We start from the raw sequence: 24,188 nt of genomic DNA on the forward strand, positions 1-24,188 counted from the left end.
CTATCTATAAGTGCTCTTTCCTTGAAATTCTTTTCTCTATGTAGAGACTTCTGGTATAATAAGTTATATGTTTGTTACTTAGAAAGATTGAAAGTCAATCCAGGGTAATCCTTTATGGTCAGCGAGTTGGCACAGACAAAGAGAAATTCAAGGAGAAACGTTAGAGGTCTGCAAAAAAAAAATTGGGATAGGAATTGGGATAGGAATGAGTGTGCATGAAATGAAATTATTATTTTACCGACTCTTGATGAACACTGTCAGAGTAAACATTGTCTTAAGGCTGAAGGGGAAAAAACTAAGCAGAAGGAAGAATATTTGATTAGGCATAAGCACAGTTTGGGAAGATAGAACAGAGGGAACAGACTGAAGGCGATGTCACCTTGTCAAGGGTGTTCAAAGACTAAGAGATATGAGTAATTTATCAACTCTTACATGTTTTAGGTATAGAATTTTGTTCTTAATAGACTCTTGATTCTTTGCATAAACAGTTCTTGGACAGTTTAAGTATTAGAAGTTCTGTGACACCTTTGCATTTTACAAAATATTAAAAGATATTCCATAAAGTCCTATGTATTATGCAATTTAAGTATTTGTTCATTGATAACTTAATAACATCTATTTTACCTAAATATCCAATGAGGAAGACAGCAGTCATAAAACTATGCAATCTTCAGATAAAGTACATTCAAAGAATACCTTATTTTATATTTAAAGTTGCTTTGTTCTCATTTATCACAGGAAAATATGGAAATTTATCATGTAATAATTATATTGTCTTCCCAGTGGTGCTTTTAACCTTAGCTCGAAGGAGAGAATGTAATTATGTTTTGACTATTTCCCTTTATAAATATGAGCAAAGAAAGATATATGGGAACAAGTTAAAAGGAAATGCATCCAGATGTTAGTCTTTTACCACATTGCAAATAAACTCTCCTGTGCAAATTGGGACTTAAAACCAAATGAAAACATCAGCAAAAGTGTGGGTTACAGGTATCTAGAATTATTCAGACCCTGTTTCAGGGAAATATGGGTCTGTATTCTTGATGCCTTTGTCCTACCTCACTTCTCAGTGTGTTACTATATAAATTCTATCCTGTTTTTTTTTCTCCCAAAGGGCAACACCTCACTCATGTCTGTATTAAATTCAATCTGCCATTTTTCTGCTCATTTTTCAGCGCTTTGATGGCCTTCATCGCTGCCCACTATGCCCCCAATCTTGGTCTCATCCACAAATATGCAGATCCAGTTTACCACATTATCATCCAGATTGTCCAGTTTGTTGACATAGATGACAAACAACAACAGAACCAGCACTGATCCTTGCAGCACCCTACTAGTCATAGGCCTCCAGTCAGGGAGAAAACCATATACTATCACTCTCTAGTTTCTCCCACAAAGCCAATGTCAATTCTGATTTACTGTCTTATCCTGAATGACAAGAGACTGAACCTTCTTGACCAACTTCCCATGCAGGACCTTGTTAAAGGTCTTGCTAAAGTCCATGAAGAAAAAATACACTGCTTTTCCTTCATCAGCATTCCTGGTAATCTCCTTGAAAAACTCTGTAATATTGGTCAGAAATAAACTACATGCACAAAGCTGTGCTGACTATCCCTAATCAGGCCCTATCTATCCGAACATTAATATATTCAGTGCCTAAGAATATTATCCCAAAACTTGCTAACTACTGATGTCAGGCTCACTGACTTATGATTTCCCACCTTATTCTTAGAATCATTTTTAAACAACAGAATAACATTAGCTATCCTCAAATCCCCTGGTACCTCACCCATGGTTAAGGACGTTTTGAATACCTTTGCTAGGGCCCTTGCAATTTCTACACTAGCCTCACACAGGGTCCGAGGTGACATCTTGTCAGGTCCTGGGAGTTTATTCACCCCAATTTGCCTCAAGGCAGCAAACACCACCTCCTCTATAATCTGTAAATATTTATATATTTTTTGTCTTTTACTCTACTTTTTTTCCCCGAGATGTTGGGATTGCCTTGGCGGTGGTCTTATCGGTAATGAAATTATTTTAATTTCAGCATAAGCATAGTGATAATCATTTATCTTCAATATTCAGGTGCCTTTCTGGAAACTGCAATGCTATCATTAATGGTTCTGCCTCACCCTTAGTTGAAGCATCAAAGATTCAAAGCTTCAAGGTGTACTTATTATCGAAGTATGTGTGCAGTACACTACCCTGGATTCATCTTCCCAAAGACAGCCATGAAAGAAAGAAAAAACATGGAAGCTGTTCAAAGAAAAACATCAACCACCGCCCCCCCGCATATGCAAAAAAAAACACAAATCATGCAAACGGCAAAAGAAAACACAGAATATAAAGCACAAAATCAAAAGAATCCAGGCCTGCTCAGTTCAGATCAATCTATCTCAGTGTCATTTGTTATCTGCAGACCAAAATAGCAACAAAAAAAAGGAGCAACCAGAAACAGATCGTAACGCGAGGTACTGAGTCCAATCCATACATTGCGTCAATGGAGATGGAAATTTAGATTTGTATCTTTTATGGTCAAAGGATTTTAACCCTATTGATTAAAGGAAATAGGAGGCCACTAGCAGAAGCCATCCAAGCATAGGATTAAGTTAAATAAAAGGAGCTTTGTCATTTTAACCAATTCGTCAAAAATCTGTGCAAATTACTGATTCCTGTGGTGAAGCAGGTTTACTGCTGTGGTTGAAAAAGTAACTGAATGAGTTCCTATCAGTGGCAAATATCACTGCGTCAAAAAAAATAATGGGGGATTAGTTAAATACCTTAGGATCATGTTGATCTTCAAAGATATATTTGACAGGGCTTTGTAGTTTTTCCAGTTAAAATTACTGAATGTTTCTTTCTGTTCAGTTTATTAAAAGGTTTGTCCTAGGATATTTGCACAGAAATTTGCTTTGATTCATTTGTGCAAGATAATAGTGTTTGCATTTTCCTCTTTCATATAGAATAAGGGATACAGAGTACAACATATGGCATGGTATTGTGCATGTAACATAAGAAAGGCATGGGAGTGAACTGAGTTGACAGTCAGCTGCCTGTTCAAAAGGGAACTGCTGGCTCTTGGTCTTTGGGAGTCAGCACATCTCACATTTCTATGGCTGAGCAGTGAAATATGGAGGTCTGAAATGAGTTGGAGGTCAGATGTCGTTTTACCCTTTCCATCACTGCACTCCCTACTTCCAAATCAGGCCAGTAATGTGCTAAATGGAGTCTGCAGTTTGTATCTCATCTTCAGTTTTGCACCAGGGAGAACTGGCAAAGGAACAATGCCCTATTCAGTTGAACAGACTTGCCAACCCACATAAGAAAAGTCAAATGCAAGTTGATAGTTGACTTTTTTTAGACTTTTTAATTACTTAATATTTTAATGTATTTTTGAATTAAACTTATCTTTTTTACTTAAATTATTTATGATATTTTGAATAATTTTAATCATCGTTGACTATTGCAGACATTTACAAACTGCACAAAAAGCTCTGACGGAAGAATTTATCAAAGGCTTTTGTGGTTTCTAGGGGCAGGGCCTCAGGATATGAAGCACTGTGACATTTCCACAGCACAGAACCCTCTCTACATTATGGTATGACCTTTTGGTGTGAAAGGTCAGTTTATTTGGCCTTCCACATCAGAAAATTTAAGTACAAGTAAGTGGAGATCGTTGTGAAGAGTTCAGGCAGCAAACAGGGTCCAGAATTCTTCGGCTCAATATGTTTAATTCTCTCATGATTGTCATCACAATTGATAGCAGTTTTCTTTCCAGGCTTTTGGATTGTGATCTCTCATCATGTGATTTTTTTTCTTAAGCATTTTTTTGTCCTAATACTTGTTTTGTTGTCTTACCCTATAAAAACAAAATATGTATACTATAATCTTTCTCCCTTCCTCCATAGGCAAAGCCCTCAATATAAATTTTATTTTGATAAAACTGGCTCTCTAAATTGAAGAGTAAATACTGAAAAGGAAATGAAAATATTTAGGAAACATATTGACTGAGTACAGTTTTCTGAATTATACTGATACAACCAACCAAAAGACTACAGAATTATAATTCAGCCCATAATGTCACTGGTTTGAGCTAAAACATGTAGACTAGGCTCTCCAGAAAAATCAAGGAAGTCAATCCTTTGTTGAAAATACTTATCAATCGTGTTCAGGGTGTGGCTTTCATTAGCAAGATCAGCATTTATTACCCATCTTTTGTTGCTCTTGAGAAGGTGCTGATGGCTGCCGACTTCAACTGCTGCAATCTTCATGTGAAGGTATCACACTCCCCCTTTCCTACAATAAAATCATCTTTCTATAATAGAATTAAAGTAAGGTGCAGCACAATAGCCCAGTGGTCAGTGCATCACTTTATAGCACCAGCGATCATCGATTGGGTTTCAATTCCCATCACTACCTGTAAGGAGTTTTGTACATTTTCTCCATGACCCTGTGGATTTCCTCCCACATTTCAAAGATTTATGGTTAGATTAGTGAGCTGTAGGTATGTTATGTTGGTGGTGGATGTGTGATGACAATTGCAGGCTTCCCAGCGTGATTCTCGCTGATTGATTTGATGCAAATCATGCATTTCACTGTATGTTTCAATGTACATATAACTAATGCAGCTAATCTTTAACATATATACAGTATAATATTTTATTCTGAAATTTGTTTTTGTTGGTCTTCCTTTAAGCATTATTTTAGATGCCATATGTCTGTTTCCTGAAAAAATGTCAGTTTATTTTTATTTTGCCATGAGGTAATTTGTTAGAAATGGGAGACTCCAGATTCTGAATGCCTACACCTTGCCATAAGGTCAATGAGAGCAAGTTCCATAATTAATGTGAATGTAGCAATTCATAATGGAAAAAAAAGTTGAAGCAAAAAGCAAGATAAAAATGCTTAAGCACTATATGTTACCTTCTCCACCAAACTAATATCATGTTTGTATTCACAGAGTCTGCTTCTGAAGAAGATTCCTTGCAAAGCTAATGCTCCTTCGGGTTCTTTCTTTGCTCGTGACAACACTGCAAACTTCCTAGCCTGGTGTAGGGAAGTAGGGGTAGATGATACGTGCCTTTTTGAATCTGAAGGTTTGGGTATGTAGTCAAATATGTTTACATATTATATTGTTTGGGAATTAGCAATCATAGAATAATTTGAAGAAAATATTAGGAGGATATGTACTTCTTTAGTTTTATCTTTTAGGTTGTATTGGTACCCTAACTTGATTTTGAAAAGCCCTATTTATTTTGATGAATGCTCTATCTATGCTGTCTGGGGAATAAATGAGCCTTTGTATACAGTTGAGTGACCTCCTTTCTGGAAAAAGACAAAAGGTCACTTGACAAAAACTGACTGTGGTGCTGATCTTTCATGTAACTGATATGCACTTTCTGTGTATTAATGGCAGTGTTCTGCGCAATGATTTTCAACTGACAGCTTGACATACTTATCGCTATTTCTTTCTGAGATTCTTTAATGCAAAATAAAGCTGTTGGTGATCTCCAGCGAAATGTTATCAAAGATGACTGTCTATGCTTTTCATACTATTGGCTCAAATATTGCTTTTTTAGGATGTGCCACCAGTGGGAGGAACCTTCTTCATTGCATGACAAAGAAGAGCTGAAGCAGAAATTTTTATTAAGGTTCCACCTCAGTCAGTGTTAGCGTGCTGTCTGTGATATCATAATATTGTATCCTCAGTGTCATAATTATCTTTCAGTTGAACGTGGTAATAATTTTATTCATGAATCACTACTTATTGTCAGTTTCTGTGTATAATACATTCATATCACTGTTTTTCATCAGTGCATGTGAAACAAATGTGTGTGTTAAAGTTTTTGAATTTAACAACAAGTCTTTTTTGGATTTGCATTTTTAGTTAAAGATGCTGTTTGATTAGAAAATAATAAAAGATTTAATTCTCACCTTTTAACCTGCAATGAGTCAATTTGAAGTATTTGGATTAAGTAGAAGGTTGATTAAAATTTCCCAATTTATTCATAACTTAGATGCAGTTAAGCTGTAATATATCTTTTTGTTACTATTTTTAATTAAGTTTTTTGAACATTGAATTATATTTTCAGTTTAACGGTAAATTTGGTTGTTCTGTAAAACATTAGTGAATTATGGATCAAAAATCAGGAACATTTGACTCATTTTGTTCCCTCCTAGCTAGGCACATTGAAATATTCCATTAATTAATTTGTTCAGATGATTGGGGTGGTTCTGTGTAATAGTAAAGGTTATAAACATTATAAAGTCAACTTAAAATATATAAAGTAATTTTGTGTTTATTCATTTATATAATTTCTTTAAACAAAAATATTGTAATCTTGGTATATTTATGATCTGTGCAGGGACAAACATTCTTCTCAAGGAATTTAGTCATACACTTTCAGATATTAAGTCAACTGTTCTTAAAAGGCAGGGAACAAATAAATCCTTCTGAAACACCACAGGGTAGAAACTGGACTGTTGTGTCCATTTTAAAGACACAAAGTAAATTTACCATGCCCAATTTGCCAGATTAATATCCTGTGCTCTGGGAATGCCTGAAAAATTTGCCATAGGATTGTCTGTCTTTCAGAGTACTGCCTGAAACAGTCCTCGCCTCTTGACTAATGCCACTAAGTGGCCTTGTGTCTATCTTAGAAACCCTCAGTAAATTAGGTTGGTCATATTTGAATAGAAATTAGAACTATTGCACTTGGATGTGGATGTGGCTTAGATAGCAGCAACAAGTAAATTGTCATTTAAAATTAAGGATGAAAAATATTAAGGCAAGATTACTTCAGCCCAGGTACCCATCACTCTGGTGTCTGCTCCCTTCCTGCAGTTTCCTGTTCCCTTGGGATTTATCTAGCGGCTCGCCCCTGAGGTCAGTAGATCTTTATCCAGTAAAATATGAACCACATCAGTATCACCTATTGAATGCCTCAGAAAGGCACCTTGGTCATAATGGGTGAGTTGGCCATTTTGATAGTGTATAATTCTACAGCTCTAATTCTTGTTTTTGGACTATCAAAAGCAACTTAAAATTAGCTTGATGCCACTTTCTTTTAAACTGATGTGAAGAAGCTACAGCCCCATTACTCTGAGATTGTACTAGTCCTAAAAGCAGATCTCATATCAAAAAACTCCAGTCTGCAGGAAGACTGGAAGAAATGTTGTTTCCTTCACACTCTTCACATCTTATTGATTTCTCCCATGTAATGATTCTGAGAAATTACAGTTTCACGCAAAAAGGGTTGGAATATCCCTGAAATTTGCAGTGTAAGAACTGCATCATTCAGACATGATGGTAATTTTCAATACAAGGTTTGTGTATGAGTAATCACAGCACTTTTAACACTTTGCTGTTTTTCCTGTATTTTGTGCCGATTCAGGGAAACCTTTACCAATGTTTAAAGTAGCTCTATTATTATTATCTATTTTCTGCAAATTTGCATTCAAAGTTGTGAAGGCTTGGGATCTCGAATCACTTCACCATTAATTTATGATATCTTTAAAATGAGGATTTTAAAATACCTTGTTAACAACCACAGCATATTGATGATTTCATTGAATGCATTTTAGAATCAGAATTAGGTTTATTATCACTGCTGTGTGTCGTGAAATTTGTTAACTTGGCAGCAGCAGTTCAATGCAATATATAATATAGAAGAATAAATAAGTAAATCAATTTCAGTATATGTATATTGAATATATTAAAAATGGTGTAAAAACAGATATAATATATATTTTAAAAAGTGAGGTAGTGTTCACGGGTTCAATATCCATTTAGGAATCGGATGGCAGGGGGGAAAAGCTGTTCCTGAATCGCTGAGTGTGGGCCTTCAGGCTTCTGTACCTCCTACCTGATGGTAATGATGAGGAAAGGGCATGCCCTGGGTGCTGGGGGTTCTTAATAATGGACACTGCCTTTCTGAGACACCACTCCTTGCAGATGTCCTGGGTAGTTTGTAGGCTAGTACCCAAGATGGAGCTGAGTAAATTTTCGACCCTCTGCAGCTTCCTTTGGTTCTGTGCAGTAGCCCCCCTGCCCCCCGCCCCCCGCCATACCAGACAGTGATTTTGTTGACATACCAAATCTATTCAAGCTACTAACAAAGTATAGTTGCTGTCTTGCCTTCTTTATAGCTGCATCGATATGTTGGGACCAGGTTAGGTTCTCAGAGATCTTGACATCCAGGAACTTGAAACTGCTCACTCTCTCCACTTCTGATCCCTCTAGGAGGATTGGTATGTGTTCATTCGTCTTACCCTTCCTGAAGTCCATAATCAGCTCCTCTGTCTTATTGACATTGAGTGCACGGTTGTTGCTGCGACACCACACCACTAGTTGGTATAGCTCGCTCCTGTACGCCCTCTTGTCTCCATCTACTAACAATGCTTGTGTCATCAGCAAATTTATGGATGTCATTTGAGCTATGCCCAGCCACACTATCAGAGTAAGTTGCTGTAAAAATTGAAAATTATTGAAGTTTATAGAAGAAAGTAATTTGGCACATGCCTGTGCCAGAAGGGAAAAACACATTCAGATTAATTATGCTGGCCTCATCTTGATCCACAGCTCTGGTGATTAAAGTTTCCAGTGCTTAGTCAGGCACTTGTAAAAGCTGGTGAAGGTTACCTCCATTCCCCGTTTAGACTGCAAATTTTGGGCTCCGTCATTCCGATTGATTTCCTTACAATGCCTTTACCAATCATGCAAATTAAATCTCCCACTTTATTTGACTTCACTGTCAAGCAATTATGTCAATTCTTGCCCTATCTAGGCCATTTCTAATTTTATTCATCTCAAATCTTATGTCAGAGGTAGGGAAATTATTGGAGAGAATTCCTTGGAACAAGATTTACTCCCATTTGGAAAAGTATAGACATGTGGGATAGTCTGCATGGCTTTGTGTAGCAGAAATCCTGACTCTAAATTTGAGTTTTTCGACGAGTTGGTGAAAATGACTGATGAGGTTAGGACAATGGATATTGCAAGCGTGGACTTTAGTATAGCATTCGACCATGTTTTTCATACCAGGCAGGTCCAGAAGGTTAAATCACATTGATTTTACAGCAAGCTAGTAAATTATATACAAAATTGGCTTGGTAATAGAAAAGGGTATCAGAATCAGATTCACTATCACTGTCTTATATGGTGTGAAATTTGTTTTGTGGCTGCAGTACATCGCAAAGACATAAAATTGCTCTAAATTACAAAATAAATTGTGCAAAATATGGTAGTGTTCATGGGTTGATAGACCTTTCAGAAATCTGAAGACTGAGGGGAAGAAATTTTTTCCTGAGTCACTGTCTTCAGAATCCTCTTTGTTAGTAGTCATGAGAAGAGGATATGTACTGGATGATGATGGTCTTTCTTGATATATTAAGATGGAAGATTATCTTTATGCTCTTTGTCAGTTGTACATTGAAACAATTGTACATTTGCATCATCATTTGAGATATGCTGATATAGTCCACATGTTGCCATGCTTCCAGCACGGACAAAGCACTCACAACTCGCTAACTGTACGTTTTTGGAATGTCGGTAGAAACCAGAGCACTTGGAGGAAACTCACATTTGTCACAACTCTTGCAGACAGTGACAGGAATTGAACCCCAATCAGTGATCCCGCTATGCTACTGTGCCTCTTTCCTGATGCTGCCTTCTTAAGATGTCCTTTGGTGGGGACGGCTGTCCCCATGATGGAACTGGCTGGGTCTACATCCTCTGCAGCCTCTTGCGATCCTGTGCTTTTGAGTCTTCATTTCAGGCTCAGATACAGCCAGTTTAGTATGCTTTCCATCGTATACCTATAGAAATTTACAAGTCTTTGTTGACATACTGAATCTCCTCAAACTCCTAATAAAGTACACAGTACCTGCAGCATGCCTTATTTGTGATTACATGAATGTGTTGGGGCCAGGAAAGATGCTCAGAGATGTTGCATCCAGGAATTTAAGGTTGGTTACCCTTTCCACCACTGACCCCTTGATGAGGACTGTCATGTGTTCTCTTGACTTCCCTTTCCTGGAGATGAAAATCAGTCCCTTAGTCTTGTTGATGCTGTACAAGGTTGTAAATGTGACACCGTTAACCAGCCAATCTCTGTATCTCAGTCCATAAGCTGCATTGTTGTCACCTGAGATTTTACTAACAATGGTGATATCCTCTGTGAATTTATAAAAGGCATTTGAGCTATGCTTAGCCACGCAGTCATGAGTGTAGAGGGAGTAGTTGAGCCAGTCTCTCTATATATGTAACTTTCTCTAACACTGTAAATCTTCTTTGTATTCTTTCTTTTACTGTCCTCATCTTCTTTTTAATACACTGACTTGAAAGGAATACAATATTCATGCTCTATTGGACTGTGTAAGCATGAACTGCTTGCTGTATATGGCATATGTTATGAGATAAAGGCAAGTATCTCTTTTACTACGTAACTATCTTCCCTGTTACCTTTAAGGATTTATGGAAATCCAATCCAAAGGTCCTTCTGTCCTTCCCCACACTCAATATTCTATTGTTATGTATTATCTATCTTTGCCTTTCCCAGATGTATTATTTCACATTTCGCTAGCTTGACATGGTTGTCTCCCACTAATCAGTGCACTAACACCTTCGTGCAACCTATGTCTTTCCTCCTCACCATTAATGTAACAACTCTGGTATCGGATTCATGTTGTATTATCCTCTGAATTTTTGTGATAACTTGTCTTTGTCTGGCCTGTAACTTCTCATTCCATCCTTTTTCAGACAATGATCTTCTTCCCAGTTGCACTCCTATCTATTTTGATGAAATGCTTTGAGAGGCTGGCATGGGCTAGAACTAACTCCTTCCTAAGCAAGGTCCTGAACCCATGCAATTTGCCTTCTGCCACAATAGGTCTACAGTGGATTCTGGCTCTCCGCTTGGCCTTGGGCCACTTGGGCAATGGCAATACTTGTGTTAGACTGCTGTTTACTGATAAAAGCTCAGTGTTCAACACCAGTACTCATCGATAGGCTTTAAAACCTGGGCTGTCTATACCTCCCTCTGCAAATGGATCATTGACTTCCTAATTGGGAGACCATAGTCAGTGCGGATCAGAAATTAAATCTCCTCCTCACTGACAATAGACACCAGTGCACCTCAAGGATGAGTACTAGCCTTCTGCTCTACTACCTCAACATCCATGACTGTATGGCTAGGCCCAGCTCAAACACCATCTATAAATTTGCTGATGACACAACTGTTGTTGGAAGAACCTCAGTGGCATACAGGAGTGAGGTAGATTGGTTGGTTAAGTAGTGTTGCATCAGCAACCTTGCACTCAGTGGCAATAAGGTCAAGGAATTGATGGTGGACTTCAGGAAGAGGAAGTCAAGGGAATACACACCAGTCCTCATTGAGGACACAGCAGTGAAAAGAGTGAGTAGTTTCAAATTCCTGGGTGTCAACATCATTGAAGGTCTATCCTGGGCTAACATATTGATGCAATTATGAAGAAGGCGCACTAGTGGCTATACTTCTTTCGGTGATTGAGGAGATTTAGTATGTCACCAAGAGTAGCAAATTTCTACAGATTTACTGTGGAGAGCATTCTAACTGGTTGCATTACCATCTGGTATGGAGGAGCCATTGTACAGGGTTAAAAAAAAACTGCAGAGGGTTGTAAACTCAGCCAGCTCTGTCATTGGCACTTCTGTAGCCTCCCCACTTTTAAGAACATCTTCAAAAGGTGGCATCCATCATTAAAGACTCTCCCAATCCAGGACATGCCCTCTTCTCATTAGTGTCATCAGAGAGGAGGTACAGAAGGACCTGACGACACACACTCAATGTTTTAGGAACAGCTTTTTCCCCTCCACCATCAGATTTCTGACCGGACAATGAATCTATGAACACTACTTCACTATTTTTGCTCCTTTTTGCACTGCTTATTTTTTACATATACTTATTGTCATTTATAGTATATTTTATGTATTGCATTCTACTGCTTCCATGGAACAATAAATTTCACAACATACGTCAGTGATAAACCTGATTCTGATTCTAGCCCGTCACTCCTTCCACCTCTGTGTGCTGTCAATGAATGGCCTCAAGGTTCTCAATACTGTCCTCATTTTGAATGGTATTGGGCCAGAGATTGCCAAGGATCAGTAGGGATTTTGTCTTTTTTCCCCTGGTGGTTTCGAGCAGATCCTTGGATCTTTTCTTTTGTCCATGATAAAGCTCAGAGTACTCTTGTTCAGCCTGCTCCTCCTGACTAACTTTGTGTCTGGAGCCTCTATTCTGAGGATATTGGCCCGAAAGAGGACACTTAACATTGGTTTGCTTATCCTTCCAATGAATATAAAGGATACTGCAGACAGAGTGTTGATCCCTGCCCTCCTGTATGCTCAGAAGCCACCATTTTGGCTGTGTGCTTTTTCTCATCTTCGCTGTAACCTATTTACCATTTACTTTAAATCTCAGACATCCCCCCCCCGCCCCCACCGAGCTATTTTGACTCGCTGCTAAAGAATGTCCCTTTTTTATTCTTCTATATGGGCCTATCATTATCTTTTCTCTCTCCATCTGTCATCTCCAATCTTGACTTCTATGAAATTTATTCATAACTATAATTTGGCTCAATAATAATAAAAAGATTTTTAAAAAATTGGCTTATCTCAGCAGTTATGTCATCATAGGAAATCCTCTGCCATGGAAATCTGGCCCTTTGTTCCAATTGTACCTCAGTTGTATGATCTTAAAGAAGGAGCATTTACATTGACGATGTACATTATTAATTCTGTTAACTTTGATACATATGAGGAAACAGATTACATACAACATTTTTATAAATTCATTTAAAGGGTAAGTTGAAAATATACAACCTACACGAGAGAAAATACAATGAATTTGATAAACAACCAAGCTTCAAGCCGCAAATTTAAAATAAATGGCATAAACATGATTCTCTCAAAAGAATGAAATACCAGAAGTCATTAAATGAAATATATTATAATTAACTGAAGGATGTATATCTTTCATAAAGTGTTTCAATTAATACTTGTTATGAAATCATAATTGTTCTTCATGTCCTGTGTTTACAGTACTTCATAAGCAGCCCAGAGAAGTGTGCCTGTGCTTGCTGGAACTGGGGAGAATAGCTTCCAGGTAAAATTAAAATTTCCTGCTTTCTTTAGATCTAAATCTGGATTATATTCATATTATCAACTAGGTAAGTTAATACTTTCTGTCAGCATCTAACGAAGTACGATAAATAGTGAAAAGAAATGTGATGTTCAGGATTGTTTCCTGCAAAATCTTGTGGGCACTTTAAATAGGTGTTCATAATGCAGTGATGTGGTTCAATTACTATGAGAGTCACAAGAAGTAATCACAAGGAAAGAAAATGGAAGAGATTATTTTTCTTGCAGCAGATTGGGAAAACATTTCCCAAAATACAAAAACAGTTACTATCCCCAAGCAGTAAAGCTGATGAACACCTCCACCAAATAATCCACCCTTTCACAACCCCCCCCCACCACTACTTTATCATTTCCTGTCAGTCACTATATATACAGTCACTTTTTGGACATACAATTAATCTATGTATATAAACTATCTTATGTATTTCTATTTAATCGTGTTTTATATATTTGTGTTCTTTATTTTATGGTGTTTTTTGTAGTGTGTCAAATCTGGAATAACAATTATTTTGTCCTCCTTTACACTTGTGTTCTGGAAATGACATTTGCTTGCATCATATGCAGGGTGTTCTCTTCAGTTATCTGATGAGGTAACTATAGCCTTTGGCCAGTGCCAGATGTCATCAGGTACTGCCCAACCTTCACAGAGTGGTTCTACCCTTAACCACTACACTCTCCAGCTGGCAGATCAGTAGTGGTGGCCAAGTCACTGCCCATCTGCTCCTGACTTCCAGCACAACTCCTCTCGCCAGCTCCATATCCAGCAAGAGGATCTTTCTGCTTCCTCCCCCATCCTGCGAGCTGCTTGGTTCTTTTTCTTTTTATCAAGGGCCAGTGCAGACAGCAGCCTCTCTGCTGACCTTGATGGGAACCCTCTACAGCTGACCTCTATGGGGAACAGCCACGTCTGCTCACCTTTGTTCCTGCACTCATGGACTAAGGACTGGTACTTCAGGGCGTTCCTCTCATGGTCTTCCTTGCGTCCTTCCTCCCATGGTACTGTGAGCTCCACCAGGATAATTTTTTTGTTTTCGGTGGACCACAGTACGATGTCTGGTCCAAGTGTGCTTTGCACTACCTCTGGGAACTGCAGTTTCCTCCCCTCATCGACCCTCATCTCCCACGATTTGGCAATTTGCAGCAGATTGGATTTAGGCTTCTTTGATATGACTGTCATGGCCCTCTCCTTGATGAAAATGACTTCCCTGTCTGCCTCTCTGCTAACTGGCCCCTTTTTACACCTCTCCTGCTCCAATATGTCGGCAAGGGAGAGCAGCACCTTGTCGTGGTGCCAGCTATACCATCCTTGTGTTAAACCTGTTCTGTATCCTGACAGAATGCATACCAGTGAACCCTGCTGACCACAAAGCTTGTAGTTAGGGTCCTCTCTCAGCCATGATAGTGTAGGGTGAGTGTCACACATGGACCGCAAAAGAAAAGAAATGCAGAAGGGCTCCAATCTCCAGAGCTCTGCTCAAGTGATCTTGCACTTGGGAAGATCCCATTTGGTCCAGGTGCCCTATGACCCTGCTCCACTGTGTTTCATCCTTGTGGTTCTGTACCTCTGGACCATGTGCTGCCTATGGTCACTTGCACTTGCACTCCCCTATTGCTGGAAATGTGAAGAGCTGAGGCCTTGCCTTCCCAGGTATGGATTGCTGATGATGTCTCTCAGTTGCAGGGAGCTCACTGCCTGGTCTATGACCGAGCTAGCGGCCCACTTTCGGCTTGTTGTGACTCCTACTTGATTTATTATCCTGTTGTCAGAGCCCCTCAGTGTTAACACAACTCTACACTTTGCCACCTTGAATTCCTCCTCTACCAATGACAACGGGAGCTGTAGCTAGCCTGATTTTGAATCTTGAATTTCAACCAGAAACTGTCCAACAGTTTAGAATTAATTCAGTAATGTATGCTCATTTGTTTAAATCTGCTGGGAAGTTTACCCACTAGCTACTTGCTAAGAAAAGTTATCCAATTCTAATATGCACTCTAAAAATAAACTGTGAAAAGTGAGTTCAATAATACCTTGAGTATCTTTTATTCAGTACTCAGCAGAACCGCCCAGCATGTGGAGGAATTATGATCTGTGTCACGTTAATCATCAACATGATATAAATACCGGATTTTTTCTTGAAATGACTTGATGCTTCAGATATTTAAATACTATTTATTAAATTTTTATAGCATTAGATCATTGAAGTCACAGTCAGAGGGCTTTAATTTAAGTTCCATCTTTATCTGGATTTTGAATTTAGTGTCCCTTTATGGAAATTTGTTGCTATTTTTGCATGTACAAGATTTTATCATGATTTAAAACTAATCTGGTAACTTTAAAAGATATACTGTAAGCGACTAAAATGGAAACCTATTTTGTCCAAAGTTAGTTGTAAGTGATATGCGCATGACAGTATTCATTGCCTCATTTTGAACTGCTGGCAACCCTTGTGATGATGGAGTTCCAACAAAGGGATGAGTTAAATTATTCACTCAGAATTAAGATGCTGGTTGCTTAAGGGACAGATATAGCGTAAGTAACTACACTGCAAAAAAAAAGTAAAAATATTAACAGATTGATTAATACTATATATCTATCAGATAATTGTTAGATGGATTGCTTGCTAAACAAGCCTATGTTATATATGTGAATATTTTGCATTTGAAGTTTTGAATATATTTCAAATGAAGGTTCCTTATATTCTTTATATTTTGAAGTTGATTATATCTTTTCTGAAACAAATGTCTGGCTAATAAGCATATAAAATCAAAATCTTTATTAAAACAGATTATGAGAAATAGCGAACAAATAAATAGCTTGCTTTTTTGACTCAAGTTTACATTGGATTGGAAAGTACTTTGGAATATATTCACAGGACGTCAACTAAAATTTTGGCATTATAACATTCTAAATAACTGCACAATTATCATCTGTTTGTAATTTTAGAAGAAAGGGACAAGTGCACATTAATGTTCTGGATATCATGATTAGTGGAGTGCTGCCCATGTTCACTGGTAATTTATGAAAAAAGTTTCCTCTTTCCTAGTGCAATTTAGGTAGTAAAAATTTGCTAAAGAATTTAGAAATCCACTACTTAAAGGCATTAGTATTCCAACAATAAGGAAAAGATTGAGGGTGATACTTGTTGAGGGAAGGTCAGAAGTCAATATCCTGTTATGAGTAGACTGCAACATGTTGTGCTGCATAACAGAAGTCCCTCGAGCAGTTTTGCTCAGTGGGTTGAACTATTGCTGTAGCCATTGGCATTCTGTGAGGAAAATGGTTATGTAATAGAGGATCTAGCAGTTTTTCTTCCCTGAAATCTAACCTAACTCTAAAGATAATGCTCCAGCCCATTTACAAATACATAAAAGTTGTATCTTTTCTTCAAAAGCCAGCTTGTTCACACTTTAATAACCAGACTACAAAAAAAGTCCTTAACAATATTAACTTTATTTGTGAATGTTAATTCAAATGATCTTAAACCATTCTTTGTCTATATCTGCTTTTAAAATAAACTCTTCAAAATTACATTTAGTACTAATGAGAGACCTGCATGGGTCCAGAGGCCCAGGCACAGTTTATTCCTGTGGTGTTCAGGCACGTATTATCTATTTATGTTTCATTTAGAGATACAACATGGAGTAGGCCCTTCTGAGCCTTTGAATCACATTGTCCCAGCAACTCCCAGTTCAACCCTAGCCTAATCACAGGACAATTTACTGTGACCAATTAACTCAGCAACCGATACATCTTTGGACTGTGGGAGGAAACCCCAGAGAACCAAGAGTAAACCCACACATTCTGTGGAGAGGATGTACAGGCTCCTTCCAGATAATGTCGGAATTGAATTCCAAACTCCAACACCCCAAACTGTAATAGTGTTGTGCAAACCACAATTCTACTGTGGCACCCAGAGTTATTAGTTCCCTGGAGCAGATATAAGGAGCTGAGTAATCCAATAATTCTGCTAATTCATATGTGTATGTGGTTATATTGCCTAACCTATACATTTGATGACATGTCTGATGTAGTCATAACAGGCCTTGCCCATAACATGCAAAATATTTTGCTGGTTACTGAGTTATACCTTCTAACTAAACCAGCTGACAAAGTGTCCTGTGAATGTTTGAGAGTCATAGTCATAGAATCATAGTGTTATACAGTACAGGAATAGGCCCTTCAGCCTAACTTGGCCATGCCAGACAAGTTACCTCTTTGAACTTGTCCCTTTCTTCAAATTTTGGCCTGTGGTCCTCTAAACCCTTCCTATCCGTTGACCTCTGTAAATATTTTTAAAGGTTGTGATTTATCCACCTCTGCCACTTTCCATAAACTTGCTCCACATACCCACAACCTTCTGTGTGGAAAAGGTTGCGCCTTTGATCCTTTTAAATATTTTCCTTCTCACTAAACCTATACTTTCTAGTTTTAAACTCACTACCTTAGAAAAAAATCTGACACTGCCCACCTTATCTACATTGCTCATGATTTTATAAGCCTTTATAGCTTCACCCCTCAGCTTCCTATGCTCCAGAGAAAAAAGTTCCAGCTTATCCTTATAGTCCAAACTCTCTAGTTCCAGTAATATCTTTGTAAATCTTTTCTGCATCTCATCCAACTGAATGACATGCTTATAGTCACATGATTCAAGTTTATTGTCATTTAACTATATACAGGTACACAACCAAACAATACGTTTCTCTGGACTAGGGCGTAAAGACAGCAGTACACATAACACATATAAAATGAACAATAACTTAGGAAAGTAAACCAAATATGGTGTCACTAACATCTTGTATAGCTGTAACATAACTTCTAACTCTTGTACTTGATGCCCTGAATAATGAAGGCAGGTGTGCCAAACACCTTCTTTACCACACTGCCTACTTGTGTCTCCATTTTCAGGAATTGTATTATCTGCACCCCTAAGCTCCTCTGTTCCTCACTGGTCTGGATCCCTTTGTAAACTTAGATAACCCTTATCATTGTCCACCACACAAACAGTTTTGCAAACTTACCAACCATGTTATCAACAATATCATCCACACCAATAATAGAGGCAACAAACTACAGTGGACCAAGCACCAAACCCTGTGGTACACCACTGGTCACGTCTCTCCAATCAGAAAAGCAACCCTTCCCCCCCCCCCCACTACCACCCTCTGACTGCTTGTATCCTATTGACTAGCTGATCCTGATTTTGGCATAAGGAAATATTCAACTACCTGAACATAAGAACGTAAGAAATAAGACTAGGCCATCCGGCCCATCGAGCCTGCCCCACCATTCATTAAGATCATGGCTGATCTGTCCGTAAACTCAGCTCCATCTACCTGCCTTTCCCCCATAACCCTTAATACCCCTCCTATGTAAAAATCTATCTAACTGTATCTTAAATATATTTAGTGAAGAAGCCTCAACTGCTTCCCTGGGCAGAGAATTCCACAGATTCACCATTCTCTGGGAAAAATAGTTTCTCCTCATCTCTGTCTTAAATCTTCTCCCCTGAATCTTGAGGCAATGTCCCCTAGTTCTAGTCTCACCTACCAATGGAAACAACTTTGCTACTTCTATCTTATCTATCCCTTTCAAAATTTTGTATGTTTCTATAAGATCCCCTCTCATTCTTCTGAATTCCAGAGAGTAGTCCCAGGCAACTTGATTTCTCCTCATAGGTTAACCCCTTCATCCCTGGAATCAACCTGGTGAACCTCCTCTACACTGCCTCCAAAGCCAGTATATCCTTCCTCAAGTATGGAGACCAGAACTGCACACAGTACTCCAGATGCGGCCTCACCAGTACCCTGCATAGTTTTTGCATGACCTCCCTGCTCTTGAATTCAATCCCTCTAGCAATGAAGGCCAACGTTCCATGTGCCTTCTTAATAACTTGTTGTACCTGCAAGCCAACTTTTTGCGATTCATGAACAAGCACTCCCAAGTCCCTCTGCACAACAGCATGCTGCAATCTTTCACCATTTAAATGATAATCTGCTCTTCTATTATTCCTTCCAAAGTGGATGATCTCGCATTTACCAACATTGTATTCCATCTGCCAGACCTTGGCCCAGTAACTTAACCTATCTATATCCCTCTGCAGACTCTCCATATCATCTGTACAATTTGCTTTTCCACTCAGTTTAGTGTCATCAGCAAATTTTACTACGCTACACTCAGTCCCCTCTTCTAAATCATCAATGGAAACAGCTGCGGGCCCAACACCGACCCCTGCGGCACCCCATTCACCACTGACTGCCAACCAGAGAAACACCCATTTATGCCAACTCTCTGCCTTCTATTGGTTAACCAATCCACTATCCATGCCAATACACTTCCTCCGACTCCATGCATCCGTATCTTATTTATAAGTCTCTTGTATGACACCTTATCGAACACCTTCTGGAAATCCAAGTATACGACATCCACCTGTTCCCCTCTCCACTGTGCTCATCATGTCCTCAAAGAACTCCAGTAAGTTTGTCAAATAGGATCTGCCCTTTATGGATCCATGCTGCGTCTGTCTAGTGGAACCACTCCTTTCTAAATGTTTTGCTATTTCTTCCTTAATGACAGCTTCAAGCATTTTCCTGACTACAGATGTTAAGCTAACTGGCCTTTAGTAGCCTGTATTTTGCCGACATCCTTTTTTAAAAAGTGGCGTGACATTTGCTGTCTTCCAGTCCACCGAGACCTGCCCAGAGTCTAGAGAATTTTGGTAAATGATTACCAACGCATCTACTATAACCTCCGCCAATTCCCTCAGCACCCTGTAATGCATCCCATCAGGACCAGGGGACTTATCTACCTTCAGGCCCTCTAGTTTGTTCATCACTATTTCTTTAGTGATAGTAATTTTATCGAGGTCCTCACCTCCTATTTCGTCCATAACATCATTCTTTGGTATATTATACCTGTCCTCCACTGTGAAGAATGACAGAAAATAGTCGTTCAGTGCCTCAGCCATTTCCTTATCACCCAATATCAATTTCCCCTTCTCGTCTTCCAAGAGACCTATGTCGACTTTAGCCACCCTTTTCCGCTTTAACAGTATATATTTATAAAAACTTTTGCTATCTGTTTTTATATTTTGTGCTAATTTACTTTCATACTCTCTCTTCCCTTTCCTTATTTCTTGTCTAGTTGTTCTTTGTTGTTTTTTAAAGTTTTCCCAATCCTCCAGTCTCCCACTACTCCTTGCAACTTTGTACACATGAACTTTTAATTTTGATACTATTATTTATTTCCTTAGTTATCTACAGCTGGCTCTCCTGACACTTACTGTCCTTACTTTTGACTGGAATATAGTTTTGTTGAGCACTGTGAAAAATCTCTTTGAAAGTATTCCACTGTTCCTCAACTGTCCTACCAAATAGCCTGTGCTCCCAATCCACATTTGCCAACTCCTCCCTCATCCTGTTGTAGTCTCCCATGCTCAAGTGTAATACACTAGTTTTAGATCTAACTATTTCATCCGCTATCTGTATGCGAAATTCGGTCATACTATGATCAAGAGGATCCCTGACTATAAGATTGTGAATCTTAGCTGTCTCATTGTACAGGACTAGATCTAAGATGCATTTTCCCTTGTAGGTTCACTAACATGCTGCTCAGGAAAACCATTATGGATGCATTCTATGAAGTCCTCCTCAAGACTACCTTGACCAACCTGATTCATCCAATCTATGTGGAAGTTAAAATCCCTCATAACAACTGCCATTCTGTTCTTACAAGTCTCAGTTATTTCTTGGTTAATCGCCTCTGCCACTGCAATATTTTTATTAGGTGGTCTATAGACAACACCCACCAGTGATTTTTTTCCCTTTACTATTCTTAATCTCTACCAGATGGACTCAACATTCTGCTCCGTGGATCTTATATCATCTCTCACAATTGCCCTGATCTCATCCTTAATTAAGAGTGCCACCCCACCTCCTTTGCCTTCCTGCCTGTCTTTCCGTATTACCTGATACCCTTGGATATTTAATTCCCAGTCATCTCCACCTTGCAACCGGGTTTCTGTAATGGCCACTAAATCATATGACTTGGTACTGATCTGTGCCACAAGTTCACTAACCTTGTTTCTAATACTAGGGCATTTAGATAAAGTGCCCTTATACTCATTGTCCTTTTAGAATCTAGTGACCTATGCGATTTTTGCCTTTTACTTTTATGCACTCTACTGTTACTTTTTTCTTCATTAACTCTAGCTTTGGTCTCTATCACTTCCCTCTTCTTTTCTGTGTGGGTTCCCATCCCCCTGCCATATTAGTTTAACATCGATTAAGAAATATTCAAACATAAAAATGGAAGAACACTATTATAAATAAAGCTAAAACCTTTAAGATCACTTAAAGTATTTATGAGAGCTCATACAATTAATATAATTGTAAGATTGTCTTAAATTACTTTAATCCTTCACAGCCACTCTCTGACTGAAATCAATGGAAAGCTCTCTGATGCAATTTATTTGGGTGGATTGTCTCCTGTGAATGTTGGGGAATCTCTGCAATATTATGTGCCCATCATGGACTCCCATAGGCATTAGCAGATTTGGAAATACTGCATTAATTTGTGCATGCATGCATATCCTAAATTTACTAGCACCTGCCATGAGATAGCAGCAGAATTATATGCTCACTAAACAGCTGGCATTTCACTAGAACATCTGGGCCAAATATATAGCACCAGGGGAAAAAAAACACCAAATCATTAATCCTAAACTTCTAGAATATGTGTGACAAAATACATAGCCTGTATAATTTATAAACATAAGAAATTCTGCCGATGCTGGAAATCCAGAGGAATACACCCACAATGCTGGAGGAACCAACAGTCACCATTTTGGGCCGAGACCCTTCATCAGGATTGATGAAGGGTCTTGGCTTGAGATGTCAGCTGTTTATTCTTCTCCATAGATGCTGCCTGACCTACTAAGTTCCTCCAGTACTTTGTGTGTGTTCCTGCATAATTTATCAGGTGGTGTACAGTATGTAATATTTGGAAGTAATTGTAAAATTAAATGGTAAAAGTCTTTTTATTCTAAAATATTTTGATTGTTTTCAAATACTGTGTGATGCCTATGTGATAATTATATGTTAGCAACTCTATCTCTATTTCTCTCTCTATAGAACAGAACAGTGCAGCATAGTACAGGTCCTTTAGCCCACAGTGTTGTGCTGACCTTTTAACCTACTTCAAGTTCAATTTAATGCTTCCTTCCCTCCTACCCTTCCATTTTTCTTTTATCTATGTGCCTCTCTAAGAGTCCCTTAAGTGTCCCTAATGTATTTGCCTCTATCACTACCCCCAGCAGCGCATTCCATTCACCCACCACTCTCTGTGTAGAAAAAATAAATTAGAACTGACCTCTGACATTCCTTCAACACTTTCCTCAGTCACCTTAAATTATGCCTTCTCGTATTAACCATTTGTGCCCCCGGCTGTCCACTCTACCTAGGCCTCTTACACTGTATGCCTTCTTAACCATTCTATCAACTTTGCACTACAACTTTGAGGGATTTATGGATCTATCTAAGATCCCTCTGTTCCTCCTCACTACTAAGAATCCTGTCATTAATTTTGTACTGTGCCTTCAAGTTTGACCTTGCAAAGTGTTTCACTTCAGTCTTTTTAAGAATAAACTCCATCTACCACTTCTCAACCCAGTTCCGCATCTGATCAATGTCCTGTAGTAACCTACAAGAACCTTCTACGCTATCCGCAGTACATTTAATGTTTGTATCATCTTCAACCTTACTAACACACCTGTCCACTTCCTCATTCGAGTCATTTATAAAAATCATGAAGAGCAGGGCTCCTTGAACAGATCTTTGCAGAACACCAGTAGTCACTGATCTCCAGGCAGAATACATTCCATCTACTACCACCCATTGCCTTCTAAGGACCAGCCAATTCTAAATCTACACAGCCAAGTTTCCCTGGATCCTTCTCTATTGATTTTCTGAATGTGCCTACCATGGTATCTTTATCAATTGTCTTACCAGACTCCACATACACCACATCCGCTGCCCTACCTTTATCAATTCATTTGTCACTTCCTCAAAGAATTCAATCAGGCTTGCACAAAGCCATGCTGACTATCCCTAATCAGACTGCTGCTCCAAATTCTCATAAATGCTGTGTTGGATTTGCTTGTTTTGAATATTCCTAGCATTTCCTGGCTTTATCTCAAGTTTCCATCAACATCAGTTTTTTTCCCCCATTTCAACAAATCCATGAAATTGGTTACGATTTGTATGTGAAATAAACTGTGGTTATAAATCCACATTTTATTTATTTAAAATTCTGTGGTATAAATGTAAGTAGGGAAAGAAATGTTTCATTGAACTAGTTGGATAGAGTATTACAATTCTAAATTAAATTTGAATTTAAATCCAGTCTAGTTAGAATGGATTTTTTTTGGTAATTTATTAGCTATCTAAGTCCAGGTATTCTTCTCACAAAAAAATTACTTTTGACTTAAGACCTCAGAAACTGGAGTAAACCATGCAGCCACTTTAGCCTGCACTGTTATCAAATGATCTGGCAAAGATATACCTCAACTTTATTTACCCAGCTTCTAATTCCTGATTTTATTCTTACCTACCAAAAATATATCAAGCTCTGTATTGAAAAAAAAAACCCTCCCTGATTCAATTTAACTGGCCATGCTGTAATTTTAAGATTCTACTCGCTACACTCAGTGGTCACTTTATTAGGTACACCTGTATACCTGCTTGTTAATACAAATATCTAATCAGCCAATCATGTGGCAGCAACTAAGTGCATAAATGCTTGAAAAATTGTCGAGCGGTTCAATTGTTATTCAGAACAAACATCAGAATGGGGAGGAAATGTGATCCAAGTGACTGACCGTGGAGTAATTGTCAGTGCCAGTCGGGGTGGCTTGTGTATTTTGGAAACCTTCTGGGATTTTCACACACAACAGTCTCTAGAGTTTACAGAAGATGGGGTGAAAAGCAAAAACATCCAGTAAGTAGCAGTTAT

General features: G+C 38.5%; 1 protein-coding gene across 1 annotated transcript in view; it reads left to right on the top strand.

Moving 5' to 3' along the window:
- The window catches only part of LOC134353615 (growth arrest-specific protein 2), a 204,231-nt gene that overhangs the window by 80,476 nt on the left and 99,567 nt on the right, over positions 1 to 24,188 (top strand). Inside the window, exons 6-7 of the mRNA XM_063061751.1 lie at positions 4,961 to 5,102; positions 13,082 to 13,145. Of these exons, the coding sequence (XP_062917821.1) occupies positions 4,961 to 5,102; positions 13,082 to 13,145 (206 nt within the window). The remainder of the gene's footprint in view (positions 1 to 4,960; positions 5,103 to 13,081; positions 13,146 to 24,188) is intronic.

This window comes from Mobula hypostoma, chromosome 11 (genome assembly GCF_963921235.1).
Source record: "Mobula hypostoma chromosome 11, sMobHyp1.1, whole genome shotgun sequence".
Classification (NCBI taxonomy): domain Eukaryota; kingdom Metazoa; phylum Chordata; class Chondrichthyes; order Myliobatiformes; family Myliobatidae; genus Mobula; species Mobula hypostoma.